Genomic DNA, 16,392 nt, shown 5'->3' on the forward strand with positions numbered 1-16,392 from the left:
TGGTACGACCGGACCGCCCCGGAGCCTCGCCTTTGAAGTAGGGCAGAAGGTCCTAGCGCTTAAACCATCCCGTCAGGATAAGCTGCAGGTGGTGTGGCAGGGACCGTATCGGGTGGTGAAGCAACTGTGCAACACCACCTACATGGTAGCTAAACGTGCAGACGGAAGGATCCAGCGACCCTTCCGTGTGAACATGTTGGCGCGATACAGGGGAATCCCAGAAGTCCCAAGTTCACCAGCTGTTAGACCAGAGAGGCGGCTTATTCACCACGGATGCACCACCGCGTGGAGACTCCAGGGCAGACCCCGTTACGCCAAGCGGCGTACCGAGTTCCTGAGTCTGTCCGAGAAGGGATGTTAAGGGAGATTAGGGATGTGACAGAACCCTCCATCACTAGGGCCCCTGGAGAGGCCTGAGAGCCAGCCTCCTCCCTATCGACTATGGGCCCAGGCCTTGTAGAGACTTCTGTGTGTGGATACAGGAGTTCAGTCTGCTGATGTACCCCATGTTTTAGCACTCAGAGTCTCAGAACTGTAACGTCAGCTGGACATCCTGTGGTAGGAAAAAGGCTGATTGTCTTAGCATTGTTAATTGTATAGGTGTTTCCCCTGTTAATGTGTGTTAGCCGTTGTCTTAAGACCCCCTGTAGGTATGACTAGGTGTCACTGCTGCATACCTAATTATCAATTACATAACAGGTAGCTGTTAATCCTGTGAGCTCCTGTTATCCCTGTGTCCTGGCCATTGTCTGTCTCAAGCCAATTATATGTCTATCGTCATTCCACGTCTACGTCCCCAATTAATGTAATTTTTTATGTCTCATGTCATTCTGTCCTTCCCCCGGATATTGTGTTGCAGGATTTGATCTAATTACTTCCTTCCTGCCATGGTAATTAGATCATGTGATATTTGTCTTGCCCCTTTTCTTACTTGTGTATATATAGCTCTGTCTTTGGTTTTAATAAATGAGTCCTGTTTTCACCTCAACATGAGTGTTGCCTGATGTTTGGGGTGGGCTGTAGCCTCGCTGTGTAGCTAAGCTTCTGATAGCCACAGTGCCAAAGCAGCTACAGTGCAGCGACGTCCCCCCTTCTATCTACAACGCTGGTTCTGCCCCGCGCTGAAGGGGTTACTTGTTGGTGTCCCGTCAGGAGGAAGCAACGTTTGGCGGGAGTACCCAGTCTGGGTATAGGTCGGTCCCGTCACAGTGTGAAGTATGTTGTGATGGTGGTGTCTGTTGGCGCCATCTGGCCCAAGGTCAACATCAGGTGGTGGTGGAGCATGTTGCCTCTGTGGCGACGGTGGTGTCTCTTGCCCCTGTCCGGCCCAGGTTCAACATCAGGTGGGGGTGGAGTATGTTTCCCCCTGAGGTGACGGTGGTGTCTGTTGATGCCTTCCGGCCCAGGGTCAACATCAGGTGGTGGTGGAGTATGTTTTCCCTGGGGCGACGGTGGTGTCTGCTGACACCCTCCGGCACAGGGTCAACACCCGGTGGGGGTGGAGTATTTTGCCCGTGAGGCGACGGTGGTGTCTGTTGACGCCCTCCGGCCCAGGTTCAACTTTAGGTGGTGGCCGAGTATAGTGCGCCCAAGGCGTCGGTGGTGTCTGTTGATGCCCTCCGGCCGAGGGCCAACATCAGGTGGTGTGGAGTATGTTGTGACAGTGGTAGCTGTTGGCGCCCTCTGACCCAGGGTCAGCATCAGTTGGTGGTGGAGTATGTTGCGCCCGAGGTAACGGTGGTGTCTTTTGACACCCTCCGGCCCAGGGTCAACATCAGGTGGGGGTGGAGTATGTTGCCCCTGAGGCGACGGTGGTGTATGTTGACACCCTCCAGCCCAGGGTCAACATCAGGTGGTGGAGGATGTTACAGTTAAAACAACAAAAAAAAACCCCAATGTTTTAATTTAAGTCCTGGGCAGGGGCGCCGAGCGGTCGCTCGTGAAGTTTTCAGCAACCAATCGGTGCCCCTCACTCTCCGTGACTCCGTCGCGGTGCCGGCGTTTCATGCTGAGCACCAAAATATGATGTCATATTCCAGCGATCAGCTGTGAAGCATGCACCGCGGTAGACGGACGCCTCCCACTCCCACCGCAGGACTCAACAAGGTAAGTAAGGATCAGGCCCGGACTGGGACAGAAAATAGGCCCGGGCATTTAAGCCTGAGCAGCCCATTTTTATTTATTTATTTATTTATTGTTAAAGCCCACCCTTCATGTACCATCTTTGCATTTACTCACTCATTCACACAGATCATTAACACATTCATTAATGCAGTCTCACAAATCATTCAACCAATTCATCCACACATGAATTCATTAATTGTCATACGCATTCACACAATTCATCCACACATTTATTCATTCATTCTCATACGCATTCACACTACCCCCCTCTCCCCATCTTATCTGCCCCTTCTCACTATGTTGTACCCCCTCTCACTATCTAACCCTCCTCTGCCCCTTCTCACTGCACCCCCCTCCCTCACCCTATTTACCTTGTTGCCGGAGCAAGCAGCAACTGCGACCGGGCCGGCGGCAGGACCGGATTGACTTAGGGGCTGATGAAGCTGCAGCTCCAGGACCCTACCTTAAAATCGGCCCAGTCAGGAGCGGACTGACTGGGCCTATGCGGCCTCATTAACGCAGGGCCCCTTAAGCCCGCCGCAACTGCGACCGGGTCCGCCACTCTAAGGGGCCGGGAAGCCCCCACTAGGGCCGGCTTTAGGGGTCTGCGGCCGCACAGGGCTTAAATTAAAACATCGGGGTTCTTTTTTTACTTTATTTAACATCCTCCATGTTAAATAAAGTTAACAAAAACAACAACCCCCCCCCCCCCAATGTTTTAATTTAAACCCTGTGCGGCCGCACACCCGTAAGGCCGGCCCTGGTGGGGGCTTCGCGGCCCCTTAGAGTGGCGGACCCGGTCGCAGTTGCGGCAGGCTTATGGGGCAGGTGCCCCTTATGCCCTGCGTTAATGTGGCCGTAAAGGCCGCATAGGCCCAGTCAGTCCGGTCCTGCCTGGGAATATTTTAAGGTAGGGGCCTGGAGATGCGGCTCCATCAGCCCCTAAATCAATCCGGCCCTGCCGCGGCCCAGCTCACCGTGTGTGCCCGATGGCCAGTCCGGGCCTGGTAAGGATAATGAGAAGTAGGGCGAGGGGGGAGGGGAAGGCAGTGAGATGGGGCGGGGGGGAGTTCGTGAGAAGGGGCAGAGGTGGGTGATAGTGATAAAGGGGGAGAGGGGATAGATAGTGAGAAAGGGGAGTTCCGTGACAAGATTTTTTTTCCTTTCTTTTTGGGGGATGGGGGGGCGCCAGAGAACTAGTCCGCACAGGGCGCCAGAACACCTAAGGCCGGCTCTAGCTCTAGTATAGATATCCACAAACCCTAAGAGAGGATAACACGTTACCGTATTGTTATTAAGTTCTAGAGGATATATACCGTATTGGCTCGAATATAGGCCGCACCCGAATATAGGCCGCACCCTAAAAATTTGGTGCTTTTTTAAAGAAAAAAAATTCTGCCACCCCCGAGATATGCTGCCACTCTATCCCCCCCTCCCCGAGATTTGCTGCCACTCTACCCCCTCCGCCGTGGGAAGTACCGGCAAGGAAGATTGTTAACGTACATCGCGTAGATGTTCACCGGCTGCGGCGATGCGAGCATAAACAACCTCCGGCAGGGGAGGCTGTCTGAGCGTATCAGAGAGTAGGATGCAGGCACGTAAACGTCTCATCACACTTCTAATTCAAAGCAGTTGAATTTCCTACACCGTGCAGCCCCCCCCCCCAAAAAAAAACTGCCAGGGAACAGCACCCAAGAGGTGTGACATAATAAATAAATAAAATAATGAATACAGATAATTAATAAAATAATTTCTTTAAAATCACCTATTAAAGATTAATTTACCCTTAAGCTTAATCGTAAATTTATATAACCCAATCATTAATTATTATTATATTAAGAATAGCCTAATATTTATACATTAAAGAACATTAAAAATTATGAATATTTTTAATTAATAATAATCAATTAAATAATTTCAAATAAATTGTATTTCTACTGCTAGTGCCTGGCTGCCTGCCGGTCTTAGGACTCGTAGTTGACAGGAGTTTACTTAGGGGTTATTTATTATTAACATATTATATTATTTATTTATTATTCAAAATAATAAAAGTAATTATTAAGATTAGGTTTTGTCTTATCAGGACTGCATGTCCCGGGCGTCGGGCGCTAGACCCCGAATATAGGCCGCACCCCCACTTTAAAGACTTAAAGTGGGGTGAAAAAGTGCGGCCTATATTCGGGCAAATACGTGATGGGTTGATATATATATAGAGAGATAAATGTTCTAATTCGGATTTCTCTTCGCCTGGGGCGAATTTTAAAATGCCGCCCCCCCCCCTATCTACCCTTCCTCTCCCTCCGCCCCCCCCCTTATACTTACCTTTCAGCAGTCCTGCAGCGAGTCTCTCTGTTCGGTCTCCGTGCCGGCTTGTAATGCTGAGCGCCGGAAATGAGGTAATCTTCTGAGACCGAACAGGGAGATTTGCCACAGAGGAGAGAGAGAGGGGCACCGAGCGGGTACTGACAGCTTGGTAAGCGAAAACCACTTGGCGCCCCTTTCTCTCTCTTTCGCCTTAAAAAAAAAAAAAAGGGCTTGGTGCCGCCCCTTCAAAAGTGCCGCCTGGAGCGGTTGCCCCACTCGGCTCCATTGTCGGGCCGGCCCTGGTGGTGGCAGACTACCTGAGGGGATAAAGGCAGGATTTGGGGGTTCATTTGGTATAACTGATGCCTTGTTAAGTGGGGAAGATAGTAAATACAGAGGCCTGGTGCTATTAACCACTTCATACCCACACCCTCCACACCGTCACAGCTTGGCAAGTAGTCCTGACCGTGACAGATGTGGTGGCAGCGGTGGGATAACTAAAAGATTTTCCATCTTTTTCTGTGCCAGATTTCAGTGTTGACGGATTTGCTAGTTAATCCAGGCACTAAAAAGAAATTGTTTCTCAATTTCCAAAGGCTGAACTCAGTGCATACTTAGTATATCTACACCTCAACAGTGTGATGGAGTGTGTGACAGAAGGGTCCATCACTGGGGCCCCTGGAGAGGACCGAACGCAGGCCTGCTACCCACAGATTATGGACCCTGCCTCCCTGCCCTGGCGAGTGGGACTGTTGTCCTCGTCTGGGGGGGTTAAAAGGCCACATTTGAAAAGTGTGCATTTTTCAAATTGGAAATGTGACGTGTGGTCACTGCCCCCCGTGTTATTTGGGACATTGTTGAACCCGGCCAATTCTATTTACCCATCTGTGGTGTTTAAACCAAATATAAAAATATATCTCACAAAGGTTCGTCTACATTAAAAAGGTATTTATTATAAGGTAACAACACAGCAAACACATTTATTTCATATACACACGCCTAGCCAAAACCCACAGGACAACAACCCCCTTTTATCTCTCTCTCTATACAGATAACAATTCCCTTCAACACAATTTGATCTCACCCAATGTCAAACCTCCAGATCCGATAATAGCTCACTGCTGGGAGCTGACTCTCCCCACATACACCATGGAGGAAAATCAAAAAGAACTGAAAGAGTCCATGTGTGGTATTATATTATAAACCCTTCATTTGACATCACATCCTGTTTCATCACTTCCTTTAGTGAACTGTGGGAGGGAAGGATTCTAAGAACGCCCACCTTAACCTATTCCCTTTGTTTATGGGGAGAAGACAAGTTACCACACCATCAAATCATACATTTTTAAAAAAACACTAGGCAACCCATGGACATTTAACACGCTAGCATTTTAACTCTTTCCACGCAAGAATTGTCTGACACCGGCCAAACCATTCTTTTCCCTGGAAATGTTGGCCAGTAATATATAGTGGAGGTGGGGACCCCATTGTATTGCTAATCACTTTAATGACCCTATAGCCCCTGGGAGTCCAAATTACCCAGATTAAGGGGGCGGTTCTGTAGCCGTTGTAATCCAATACCTGACTGTTTATGTTAATGTTCGCTTTGCTGGCTATATCTAGCCATGTGTGTAAAAAATAAAGTGTTCTTCATTTTTATATACTCTACACTGCTAGTGACTGGGGAATCTGGGAAGGGAGTGTTGTCCAAGGCTAAGGGAGCACAAGTCAGCGGAGGTAGTCGGTCGTACTAGCCAGCTCTGTGACATTACTGACATGGAACGACAACATATTTTCACAGGAATGCAGGGGTAACTGGGGCCTGATCACAGAATTAAAGAAGAGTCTGGGCATCTGTCTGCCTTTACTAACTATGGCATAACTTTTACAGTAAATCAAAGAAATAACATTGACATTATCAAATAGAATGCACAATGCAACAAATATGCCACAATTATATAATACTGTAACAGAATACATTAACATACTCTGCAGCACCGTATATAGTATGTCAGTGTAATTTATTATCCATTATTTAGTTGTCGAACACTACTACTACTCTGAGCCATCACATATAAATGGAACTAACTTTATTTATATATATAATACATTGCTGGTATAAATACACTTTATGAGGCCAGGAAGCGGTGGGAAGGGGAACCCTGAGTGGAAGTCCGGATGCTTTGGGAGGGGACCCCCCGAGTGGCAGTCTGGAATCCTTGGGAGGGGGGCCCCTGAGTGGCAGTCCGGAAGCTGTGGGGTGGGGTTCCCGAGTGGCTTTCTGGAGGGGGGCCCCCGAGTGGCTTTCTGGAGGGGGGGGCGAGTGGCCGTCAGGAAGCTGTGGGAGAATGGCCCCCGCGTGGCAATCAATCATCCGAGTCGCAGTCAGGGAGCTGTGTGAGCTTTCTCAATCCGCACGGAGAAGCGTCCCCTCCTGTTACGTGACAATTAAAGGAACGTTCGCAACGTATTTTGTTCGTTCTGAATGTCTTAATTATGCTTGAGAAAAAAAACAGGTTTTACAACTGCAAAAATAACGTATTTTTCTTTATATATTTAATACAAAACAAACACGTACGTATTAACCTAACATTCGGCACCCTCTCCTCGCCGGCATTCATTTATCACAACACCAAGTCAATGAATGCCTGGACAGCTGCCAAACCGCAACCAATCAATACACCGGGACTGCTGCCAAACCGCAACAAGAACACCGGGACTGCTGCCAAACCGCAACAAGAACACCGGGACTGCTGCCAAACCGCAACCAATCAATACCCCGGGACTGCTGCCAAACCGCAACAAGAACACCGGGACTGCTGCCCAACCGCAACAAGAACACCGGGACTGCTGCCAAACTGCAACAAGAACACCGGGACTGCTGCCAAACCGCAACAAGAACACCGGGACTGCTGCCAAAACCATCAAAGTACTCAACAAGAACAACAAGAAACTAAATACCTAAGGAGCGGGACTCGGCTCCCTATTCAAGGCAGGAATCCATTTAAAATGTTATTTAAAAAATATATTAAAAATGTAATTTCACGTCCATCCGCTCTCTCCCTCCTCCAACTTTTTCTTGCCTTGAGCAGATCTGGGATCTCCAGAAGACACAAGAAAGGAAGGGGTTGATCCAAACAGACACTCGGGGGAGGGGCTAGGAGAATGAGAGAGGTAGTAGACGGCTAGATAGTCGTCCCCCCCGTCTCTGTATTGGTGCCGGCTGCTGAATTTGAAGCCGCGCCCTCTTAAGTAAGTCTGGTGCCGGCTCCCCCTGTCACAAAAATACAGGCTTCGAAGGGCTGATTACAGGGCAGGGGGAGGGGGGCACGCTAGTCCTTGTCAACTCTGCTGCTCTGGGCCCCCAATATTAACGTATAGTCATAAGTCAGTCTGTGTGTTACTATACAGAGGTCAGGGGGTTTTGTATAGAAGTCAGGCTGTGTGTTATTATACAGAGGTCAGTCTATATGATCATAGATGTAAAGCTGTGTTTTACGGAGTTCACACACACACAAACACAAACAATTCACAAGGATCTTTCCTGTTATTGTCCCTTTCTAGTTCTATACACACGCACTCACGTTAAAGAAATAGTATATACATCAGTAATACGCAGTGGTGCATGCACACAAACACATTCTCACGCATAACCCTTTCCACGCGCTAATACACACAAACACACTCTCGCACATAAAACGTCCTGATAAGACAAAACCTAATCTTAATAATTGCTTTTATTATTTTGAATAATAAATAAATCCTATAAATCCTAAAACCGGCAGGCAGCCATGCACTAGCAGTAGAAATACAATTTATTTTAAATTATTTAATTGATTATTATTAGTTAAAAATATTCATAATTAATGTATAAATATTAGGCTATTCTTAATATAATAATTAATAATAATTAATGATTGGGTTATATAAATTTAAGATTAAGATTAAGGGTAAATTAATCTTTAATAGGTGAGATCAGGGCCGGCCCAAGGCAAAATGCCGCCTGGGGCGAATTTTAAAATGCCGCTCCCCCCTTTATCTACCCTTCCTCTCCCTCCGTCCCTGCTTCCCCCCCACATTATCTACCCCCCCCCCATATTATCTATCCTCCCCCCATTATCTACCCTTCCTCCCCCCCCTTGTACTTACCTTTCAGCAGTCCTGCGGTGAGTCTCCCTGTTCGGTCTCGGTGCCGGCTCGTAATGCTGAGCGCCGGAAATCTTCAGGCACTCAGCATTACAAGGCGGCACCGAGACCGAACAGGGAGACTCGCCGCAGAGGAGAGAGAGAGAGGGGCGCCGAGCGGGTACTGACAGCTTGGTAAGCGAAAACCACTCAGCGCCGCTTTCCCTCTCTCTTCGCTTTGTTTTTTTTTGGGGGGTGGGGGCTGCACGGTGTAGGAAATTTAACTGCTTTGAATTAGAAGTGTGATGAGACTTTACGCGCAAACGGTAAGTATATTTTCCTTTCAACCTCCCCCTGAATGCAAATCCAGCGATGCCCCGGCGATCGGCAGCATGGGGAGGTTTCAGAAACGGCGTCCAATCATAGACTCGCAGGCTACTGCTCATGAACCAATGAATGTGCGGCAGCTCGTCTATAAAAGCCAAACTTCTGGCGGTTTAACCCCGTGTTTACGTGCGATTGCAGCTCTTTCGTGGCGGGATCCAGGCATTGAGATGGCCGAGACAGCTCCTTCCCCGGCGCCTCCGCCGGCAGAAACCTCTGCCAAGAAGAAACAGCCGAAGAAGCCGGCAGCTGCAAAAAGCCGTCCTGTGAAGTCCGGTCCCAGTGTCTCCGAGCTTATTGTGAAAGCAGTCTCTGCGTCCAAGGAGCGCAGCGGAGTGTCTCTCGCAGCTCTTAAAAAACCACTCGTTGCTGGTGGCTACGACGTAGAAAAGAATAACAGCCGCCTGAAGCTCGCTCTCAAGGGTCTGGTGTCTAAAGAGACCCTGATCCAGCTGAAAGGCAGCGGTGCCTCTGGTTCTTTCAAGCTGAACAAGAAGCAGCTGGAGAGCAAAGAGAAGACATCAAAGAAGTAGGAAACTCCCGTAAAGCCTAAAAAAGTAGCCCCTAAGAAGGTTGTGAAGTCGCCCAAGAAAGCCCCTGCAGGAGTGAAGAAAAGCCCGAAAAAGATAAAGAAAACGTCGGCTGCTGCCAAGAGTCCCAAGAAGCCTAAGGTTAAGGCGAAGAAAGCTGGCAAAAGCCCAGCTAAGAAGGTCACAAAGCCCAAGGCAGTCAAAAGCCCCGCAAAGCCCAAGGCTAAAAAGGCAGCCCCCAAAAAGTGAGAAGGGGGGTGTGGGTTTTGGAGCGCTTCTGGTGTGTGCTTTCCCACTTAGTTCTTCACACAAAAGTTTCTTTTCAGAACCATCATATCCTCCGAAAAAGATTTTAAAAAAGCGTTTAATCGCCCGGCCGCGGCTATGTGGGCCACCCGCTGAAAGCCTAGCCCCATACTTGTGTGTTAAGCGTGGATTGACATATTCGGACAGCGGTCTCGCTCGGAGCCCTGTCCGTAACAGAATAGAGATAAGGGGCGGGCTTAAAGATTGTGCTTTGCCGTTACTCGTTATGTCCAGCCGGGGACTCGGCCGCTCAACGGCTCGCTCGGTAATGGGATAATGGTGTGAGATGTTTCAAGCTTGGCCGCGAGCAACAGGGTTCATTTCATGCATGCGAAGGGAAACACAAAACACAAGCTCGTTTGAATGACAATGTGGTGGCTCTTAAAAGAGCCTTTGTGGGAGGGTGATGGGGAAACAGCGTTCCCCCACACCGCGTTTACTTAGGCACGTTCACCTCTGATCCTGCGAGCCAGCTGAATGTCTTTTGGCATGATAGTAACCCGCTTAGCGTGAATAGCGCACAAGTTGGTGTCTTCGAAAAGCCCCAGCAGGTATGCCTCGCTGGCTTCCTGGAGGGCCATGACAGCAGAACTCTGGAAACGTAGATCGGTCTTGAAGTCTTGAGCAATTTCACGGACCAGCCGCTGGAAAGGCAGTTTTCGGATAAGCAGCTCCGTAGACTTCTGGTAACGGCGGATTTCCCTAAGAGCTACGGTGCCCGGGCGGTAGCGATGTGGCTTTTTCACGCCCCCGGTAGCTTTGGTCGCCAGCTGCTTCCGGGGAGCCTTTCCTCCGGTGGACTTACGGGCTGTCTGCTTGGTGCGAGCCATGCTACTTCTGCGTAACGATCTGATTCACCGACGGATACAACGTAACTGTAACGACTCTGTGGTAGTGATGTCCGGATCATAAACGAATCGTTCATTTGATCCGGTTCTTTTTAGGGATCCGGATGAATCAGTTCAGTAGACTGAACGATTCATTTGTAGCGGTTCAGTCTGTGAATCATGCAGCTGTAACCTGATCCTAGAGCTGTGAGTCATCTGCAGAGCACTCAGACACAGACTCTGGGGTCAGGTTACAGCTCATTAATTCACACAGGAACGATGACTCATAGAGTCAGAGAGTCGTTCAAAGAGTCGAATGATCCGAAGAGTCGAATGATCCGAAGAGTCGAATGATTCGAATCTTACAGGGATCTGGATCTTACAAGGATCCGAATCTTACAGAGATTCAAATCATTCAGAGAATATTACTGATACCATACTTTTATAAATAAATGCATTAAAAAAGTTCACACTGCCCCCAGGATTTAGATTCCCCTGACTTGGCCCCCCTTTACCTATAACTGCACCTACAGTTAACTTTATTAAATTAATTAAATTAACCCTCAGTCATCAGCATAAAATTAACCCTTATACCCCATCAACCATAACTGCCCCTGAAATTAAACGTAAAGATTCCATTAACCATAACGGCCCCTGAAATTAACCCTAAAGACCCCATTAACCATAACGGCCCCTGAAATTAACCCTAAATACTCCATTAACCATAACTGCCCCTAAATTAATTGCATGTACTCCAGATAAATTACCAAATAAATTGGTATGGTTGATGGGGTCTTTAGTGTTAATTTAGGGGCTGTTATGCTTAATGGGGTGTTTAGGGTTAATTTGGGGGCAGTCATGGTTGATGGGGTGTTAAGGGTTAATTTTAGGGGCAGTCATGGTTGATGGGGTGTTTAGGGTTAATTTAATGGTGAGGGTTAATTTAATTAATTTAATAAAGTTAGCTTAAGGTGCAGGTAAAGGGGAATGTAAATCCTGGGGGCAGTGATTATTAATGTATTATTTATAACAGTATGGTGATATTCTCTGAATGATTAGAATGCCAATGAAGGCAGAGAGTCGTTCAAAGATCCGGATCTTACAGTGATCCGGATCTTACAGTGATCCGGATCACTGTAAGATTCGAATCTTTGAACGACTCTCTGCCTTCATTGACATCACTTGAGGCAGGGGGGAGGATTCATAATGAAAGGGGCGGGGCCAATTGTTAGTGTGCCTGCACGGAGTTACTGGAAAACAGTAACTCCGTGCAGGCACACTGAGTGATCCGAAGATTCGGATCATGAATCGGATCATTTCAGTGAACGAATCGAAATTATCCGATTCACTTTAATGATCCGAACTTCCCATCACTACTCAGTGGCCAACTCAAGCCCTTTATAGAGTAGCGGTAAATGTGATTGGATACGCTTAATCACGCCCCTCTTTTTCATAGGCTAGGACGAGGGTTTGAAAAAGCCAGCCTTCGGTGTGGAGACTTCGGTGTGGAGAGTTTTTTTATTTTATTTTATTAAATGCTCGAATCGGTCATTTATTCGTTAGCTGTGGTTCTTTTTTTGTTAATTTATTTGATCTCCTTTCTTTTGGTCAGCCTCCTACCTAGTGAACCTGTGTACTGGCTGACCGTTAACAGCGATACGGCGAAAGCTAACAGCCCGCCTTTATCTTGGTCTCCGTTTGGCGTTTATTTACAGCGATATGCTGCCACCTAGTGGTAAATGAGGGATCGTCGAAAGCGATCTCCCGCGGGCGGGCTTTTAATATTCCTAAATAGCCAATCGGTGTCTGAGGCACGCTTGGAAGCTTCTCCAGCCAACCAACGAGATCCCCAGAGGGTGGCTCCTGATAGATTTCTCCTTTACGTTTGTCTGCAGTCTCGTGTTGGTCTTTAGTAGTTCTTCCCAAAAAATGTAGTATCGAAATAGGAAGCTACCATAAGTTAGTAGCCAACAAAGTAGTTAATCAAAAAAGAATTTATTTGAGGGCAAAGCCCTATACAAAAAGTACCTAATGGACTACAAGTACATGATTTTAAAATAAATAAATAAATATCGCCACAATAAATAGATAAATATTTAAAAATCAGTCCGTTATGTCCAAAGATAAAAATAAATGAATGTATTAAAAACCAGTAATCAAAAAAGATAGAAGTACTGGAATAAAAAAGTCCCCTCTGGGGATCCAACGCTGAACACTCTCTACATAAGAGTAAGTGCATCCACCACCTTATGGTACTCCCTCCCTGAAAGATATTATCCCATGTTTGTTTGGTTTTTGTGTTTCTTGTCCACATATGCAAGCAGACAGACGGGCCTATAGAGGACTTTTCTTTCACTTTGAAGCATCACGTATACTTGTGAGTGCATATAACATACTGATCCGTTTAATTGATTGACTATACGTCTACACTATTATTTTTTTTTTTACATTATTCTATTTTATCGGTTAACACGAGCGCACCTGGTTGGATTGTGTTGTGAATTTTCTGCACCTGGAGAGTGTGTTACAAGGTCGCAGCTGTGTAATCGGTCCAGAAACTAAGGGTAGTATCCCCCTCGATTTATTTATTTATTTATTTTTACACACTTAATATACGGACTGGTTTTTCATAACTTTTCACTTCTTCACACCTTGAAATAACCAGCTTAATAGTGGCTGGGTCTGGCTATAGATTGAGTTACTGGCAGGATCGGAGTGCTGGGAGTTGGGCCCGTTTGCAGAACATGTGCTGGGATCAGCAGCTGGTGTCCTCCAAAGGCTGGCTTGAATGGGGGCCGGCCCGGGATTAGTAGGTTCCGTCTGGTGTGTGGTTATCTTAATTCTGTATGTCCCAGTATGTGTGTGATTTTGATTATGCCTTTGTCCCCTCATGTCTTATCCTGTCCGTGTGCCACATGTCCTACCCACGACACTACCGAGTCATGGCTTAGTCAATAGCCCCACGATGTAGCTCAGCTTCGGCTAGCCGCAGTGGTAAAGCAGCCCCTTCTCTCTGCAACGCTGGTTCTGTCTGGCGGTGAAGGGGTTAATCTCTATAGTCCCGGCAGGAGAAAAGGTCGTTGCCATAACAGGAGCCCCTTCACCTTGGGCTTCTCTTCCCAAGCAGTCTGGTCGATGGGCACGATACCCCAGCTAACCTGGAGGAGTGAGGAGTACATTTCAATGATCACAAATGCTCTTCCCAGACCTAGCAGTCCGACAAAAGGGGCTAGATCAGTTACATAGCGCTGAGACAGACCATGTGGGTGGCTCTCAAAAGAGCCTTTGTTTAAAAAGTGAGAGAACGAGGAGAACTTTACTTGGCGCTGGTGTATTTGGTAACAGCCTTGGTGCCCTCTGACACAGCGTGCTTGGCCAGCTCTCCAGGAAGGAGGAGGCGTACAGCAGTCTGAATCTCCCGAGAAGTGATAGTGGAACGCTTGTTGTAATGGGCTAGGCGTGAAGCTTCCCCGGCAATGCGCTCAAAAATGTCATTGACAAAGGAGTTCATGATGCCCATGGCCTTGGAGGAAATGCCAGTGTCGGGATGCACCTGCTTCAGTACCTTGTAGACATAAATCGCATAACTTTCTTTTCTGCTCTTCTTGCGCTTCTTCCCATCTTTTTTCTGGGTCTTTGTAACAGCTTTCTTAGAGCCTTTCTTCGGAGCAGGCACAGCTTTCGCTGGATCAGGCATTGCGTCTACTGTCCTTTCCACACGCAACGCAAGAGAACGTGATGAACACTGAAGTGTTACTGCGCTGGGCCCTTCCCTTTATAGGCAGCGCATGCAAATAAGGCCGTTCTGCTGTCTCGCGTCCGATTCGATGAGGTTGGCACGTGAGAAGATGCGGCCGCCCATGAACCGCAGTGCCTACACCGATTGGTGTCTCAGACTATTTCCACCCGATTGGCTGCTTTGGAAATGAACCAATCAGTGACGAATAGTGTCACGGTTGGAAGCTACAAATAGCTGGGTAAGTGAGCGGCGTTTATTTGTAACATACTTCTTAATCACTTGTTCGCGTGGGCGGTTTTGAGCGAAAGCATGTCTGGCAGAGGAAAACAAGGTGGAAAGGTTCGCGCTAAGGCGAAGACACGTTCTTCCCGTGCTGGTCTGCAGTTCCCTGTCGGCCGTGTGCATAGGCTTCTTCGCAAGGGTAATTATGCCGAGAGAGTAGGCGCCGGCGCACCCGTGTATCTGGCAGCGGTGTTGGAGTATCTGACTGCTGAGATACTGGAGTTGGTTGGTAACGCTGCACGCGACAACAAAAAGACCCGTATCATTCCTCGCCACCTGCAGCTCGCCGTTCGTAACGACGAGGAGCTCAATAAGCTGCTCGGCGGGGTCACCATTGCTCAGGGAGGTGTTCTACCCAACATCCAGGTGGTGCTCTTGCCCAAGAAAACAGAGAGCCACAAACCTGCCAAGAGCAAGTAAGTGCAGTAATCGGTAACCGCAGGGCAATTAGCCAACACCACCAAAGGCTCTTTTCAGAGCCACCCATAATCTCTGGAACAAGCTATATCTTCCCTTGCTATAAACTTGCTGCAAACGTCTTTAAAGGCAACTGCTTTCCACTGCAGATGTTCAGCCCGATGTTTAGTTGCTGAGCTTAACGGTGGCTAAACACCATTCATTCAAACTACATCATACACCCTACCCCCCCGTCCGTTTCAGGGTTAAAATTCGAGGCAAAGCTGCCAGCACTTAAATGGATAAATATGGTTCTCAAGAAAGGTGGGTGGGCAAGTGCTACCACACGGTGGCAGCATTGCATAGGAAATTGTGGTTTACCGCAAATTAAAGTGGCAGAATCGGATCATTTCGAGTCGTTCATTGAAATGATCCGATTCATGATCCGAATCTTTTGCCCAGTCCCTCCCTGCAGTCAAATTAACGATTGGCCCCTCCCCTTTCATTAGGGTCAATGAACCCTCCTGCCTGCCTACTCTAGCGATGTCACTGAAGGCAGAGAATCGTTCAGAGATTCAAACCATTCAGAGAATATCACTGACACCATACTTTTATAAATAAATACATTAATAATTTTCACTGCCCCCAGGATTTAGATTCCCCTTAGATTGTCCACCTTTAGATTGCTTTACCTCTAACTGCACCTTTAGTTAACTTTATTAAATTAACCCTCAGTCCTCAGCATTAAATTAACCCTAAACATCCCATTAACCATTACTGCCCCTAAATACCCTCATTAACCATAACTGCCCCAGCGCGGCTATCGGATCCACGCCAGCTGTCCCGCGGTCCATCCCGGGGGAAGCGTCAACCTACTGCCGCTCGGCTCCCCTTCCCGTCCTACCTCATCCATGTATCACCTGCTCTACCCATGGACTTCGGCTCTCGTAGCCCAGACACCCTCGCAGAGACTGGGGATCCCTTGTCACTGTAGCCGCTAGAGAGGTGGCAATCAGGCTGTGCGGCTATCGTACAAACGCCGGCTGTCCCGGGGAAACTTCGATTTGCTGCCGCTCGGGGTCCCTACGGATATTGCGGGGCTCGGTTGCCTAAGCGTGGTGCCGGACCGTCTGGGCAGGGAGGGAAGATGTGTGTCTGATTTATGACCTTTTTATCACCTAACCTGCTCCGCTAGTGTCGGTGTGACGGACCGACCAGGGACCTCAGGTTCTCCCTCTCCACCAAGAGCGACTTCTCCCTTCAGGACAATAATTCCCCGCAATCTGTAGGCAACCGGCACCACTAAGTCTTGGAGATAAAGAGCACACATTATCTTTATTAGATTATCTCTCAGACCTTAGTGTGCCGTGTGCAA

The 16,392-nt window shown here is 48.0% G+C and overlaps 3 protein-coding genes and 1 pseudogene across 3 annotated transcripts; 2 read left to right on the forward strand and 2 right to left on the reverse strand.

Moving 5' to 3' along the window:
* Positions 1-8,945: 8,945 nt before the first annotated feature.
* LOC149279747 (histone H1 pseudogene) lies at positions 8,946-9,716 on the forward strand (annotated as a pseudogene).
* A 497-nt stretch (positions 9,717-10,213) lies between these two features.
* On the reverse strand, positions 10,214-10,603 carry LOC149279748 (histone H3-like). Its single transcript, XM_089500971.1, has one exon. The coding sequence runs from the start codon at positions 10,601-10,603 to the stop codon at positions 10,214-10,216; it is 390 nt and encodes a 129-aa protein (XP_089357097.1).
* Positions 10,604-13,916: 3,313 nt separating this feature from the next.
* LOC149279749 (histone H2B 1.1-like) lies at positions 13,917-14,297 on the reverse strand. The gene has a single exon (XM_089500931.1). The coding sequence runs from the start codon at positions 14,295-14,297 to the stop codon at positions 13,917-13,919; it is 381 nt and encodes a 126-aa protein (XP_089357057.1).
* Positions 14,298-14,648: 351 nt separating this feature from the next.
* Positions 14,649-15,968, forward strand: LOC149279750 (histone H2A type 2-B-like). The gene is made up of 2 exons (XM_089500932.1): positions 14,649-15,037; positions 15,833-15,968. The coding sequence occupies exons 1-2, from the start codon at positions 14,649-14,651 to the stop codon at positions 15,966-15,968; spliced, it is 525 nt and encodes a 174-aa protein (XP_089357058.1).
* The last annotated feature ends 424 nt before the right edge of the window (positions 15,969-16,392 follow it).

This window comes from Sceloporus occidentalis, unplaced genomic scaffold (assembly GCF_023333645.1).
Source record: "Sceloporus occidentalis isolate IW3139 unplaced genomic scaffold, rSceOcc1.0.p SCAF_161, whole genome shotgun sequence".
Taxonomy (NCBI): Eukaryota; Metazoa; Chordata; class Lepidosauria; order Squamata; family Phrynosomatidae; genus Sceloporus; species Sceloporus occidentalis.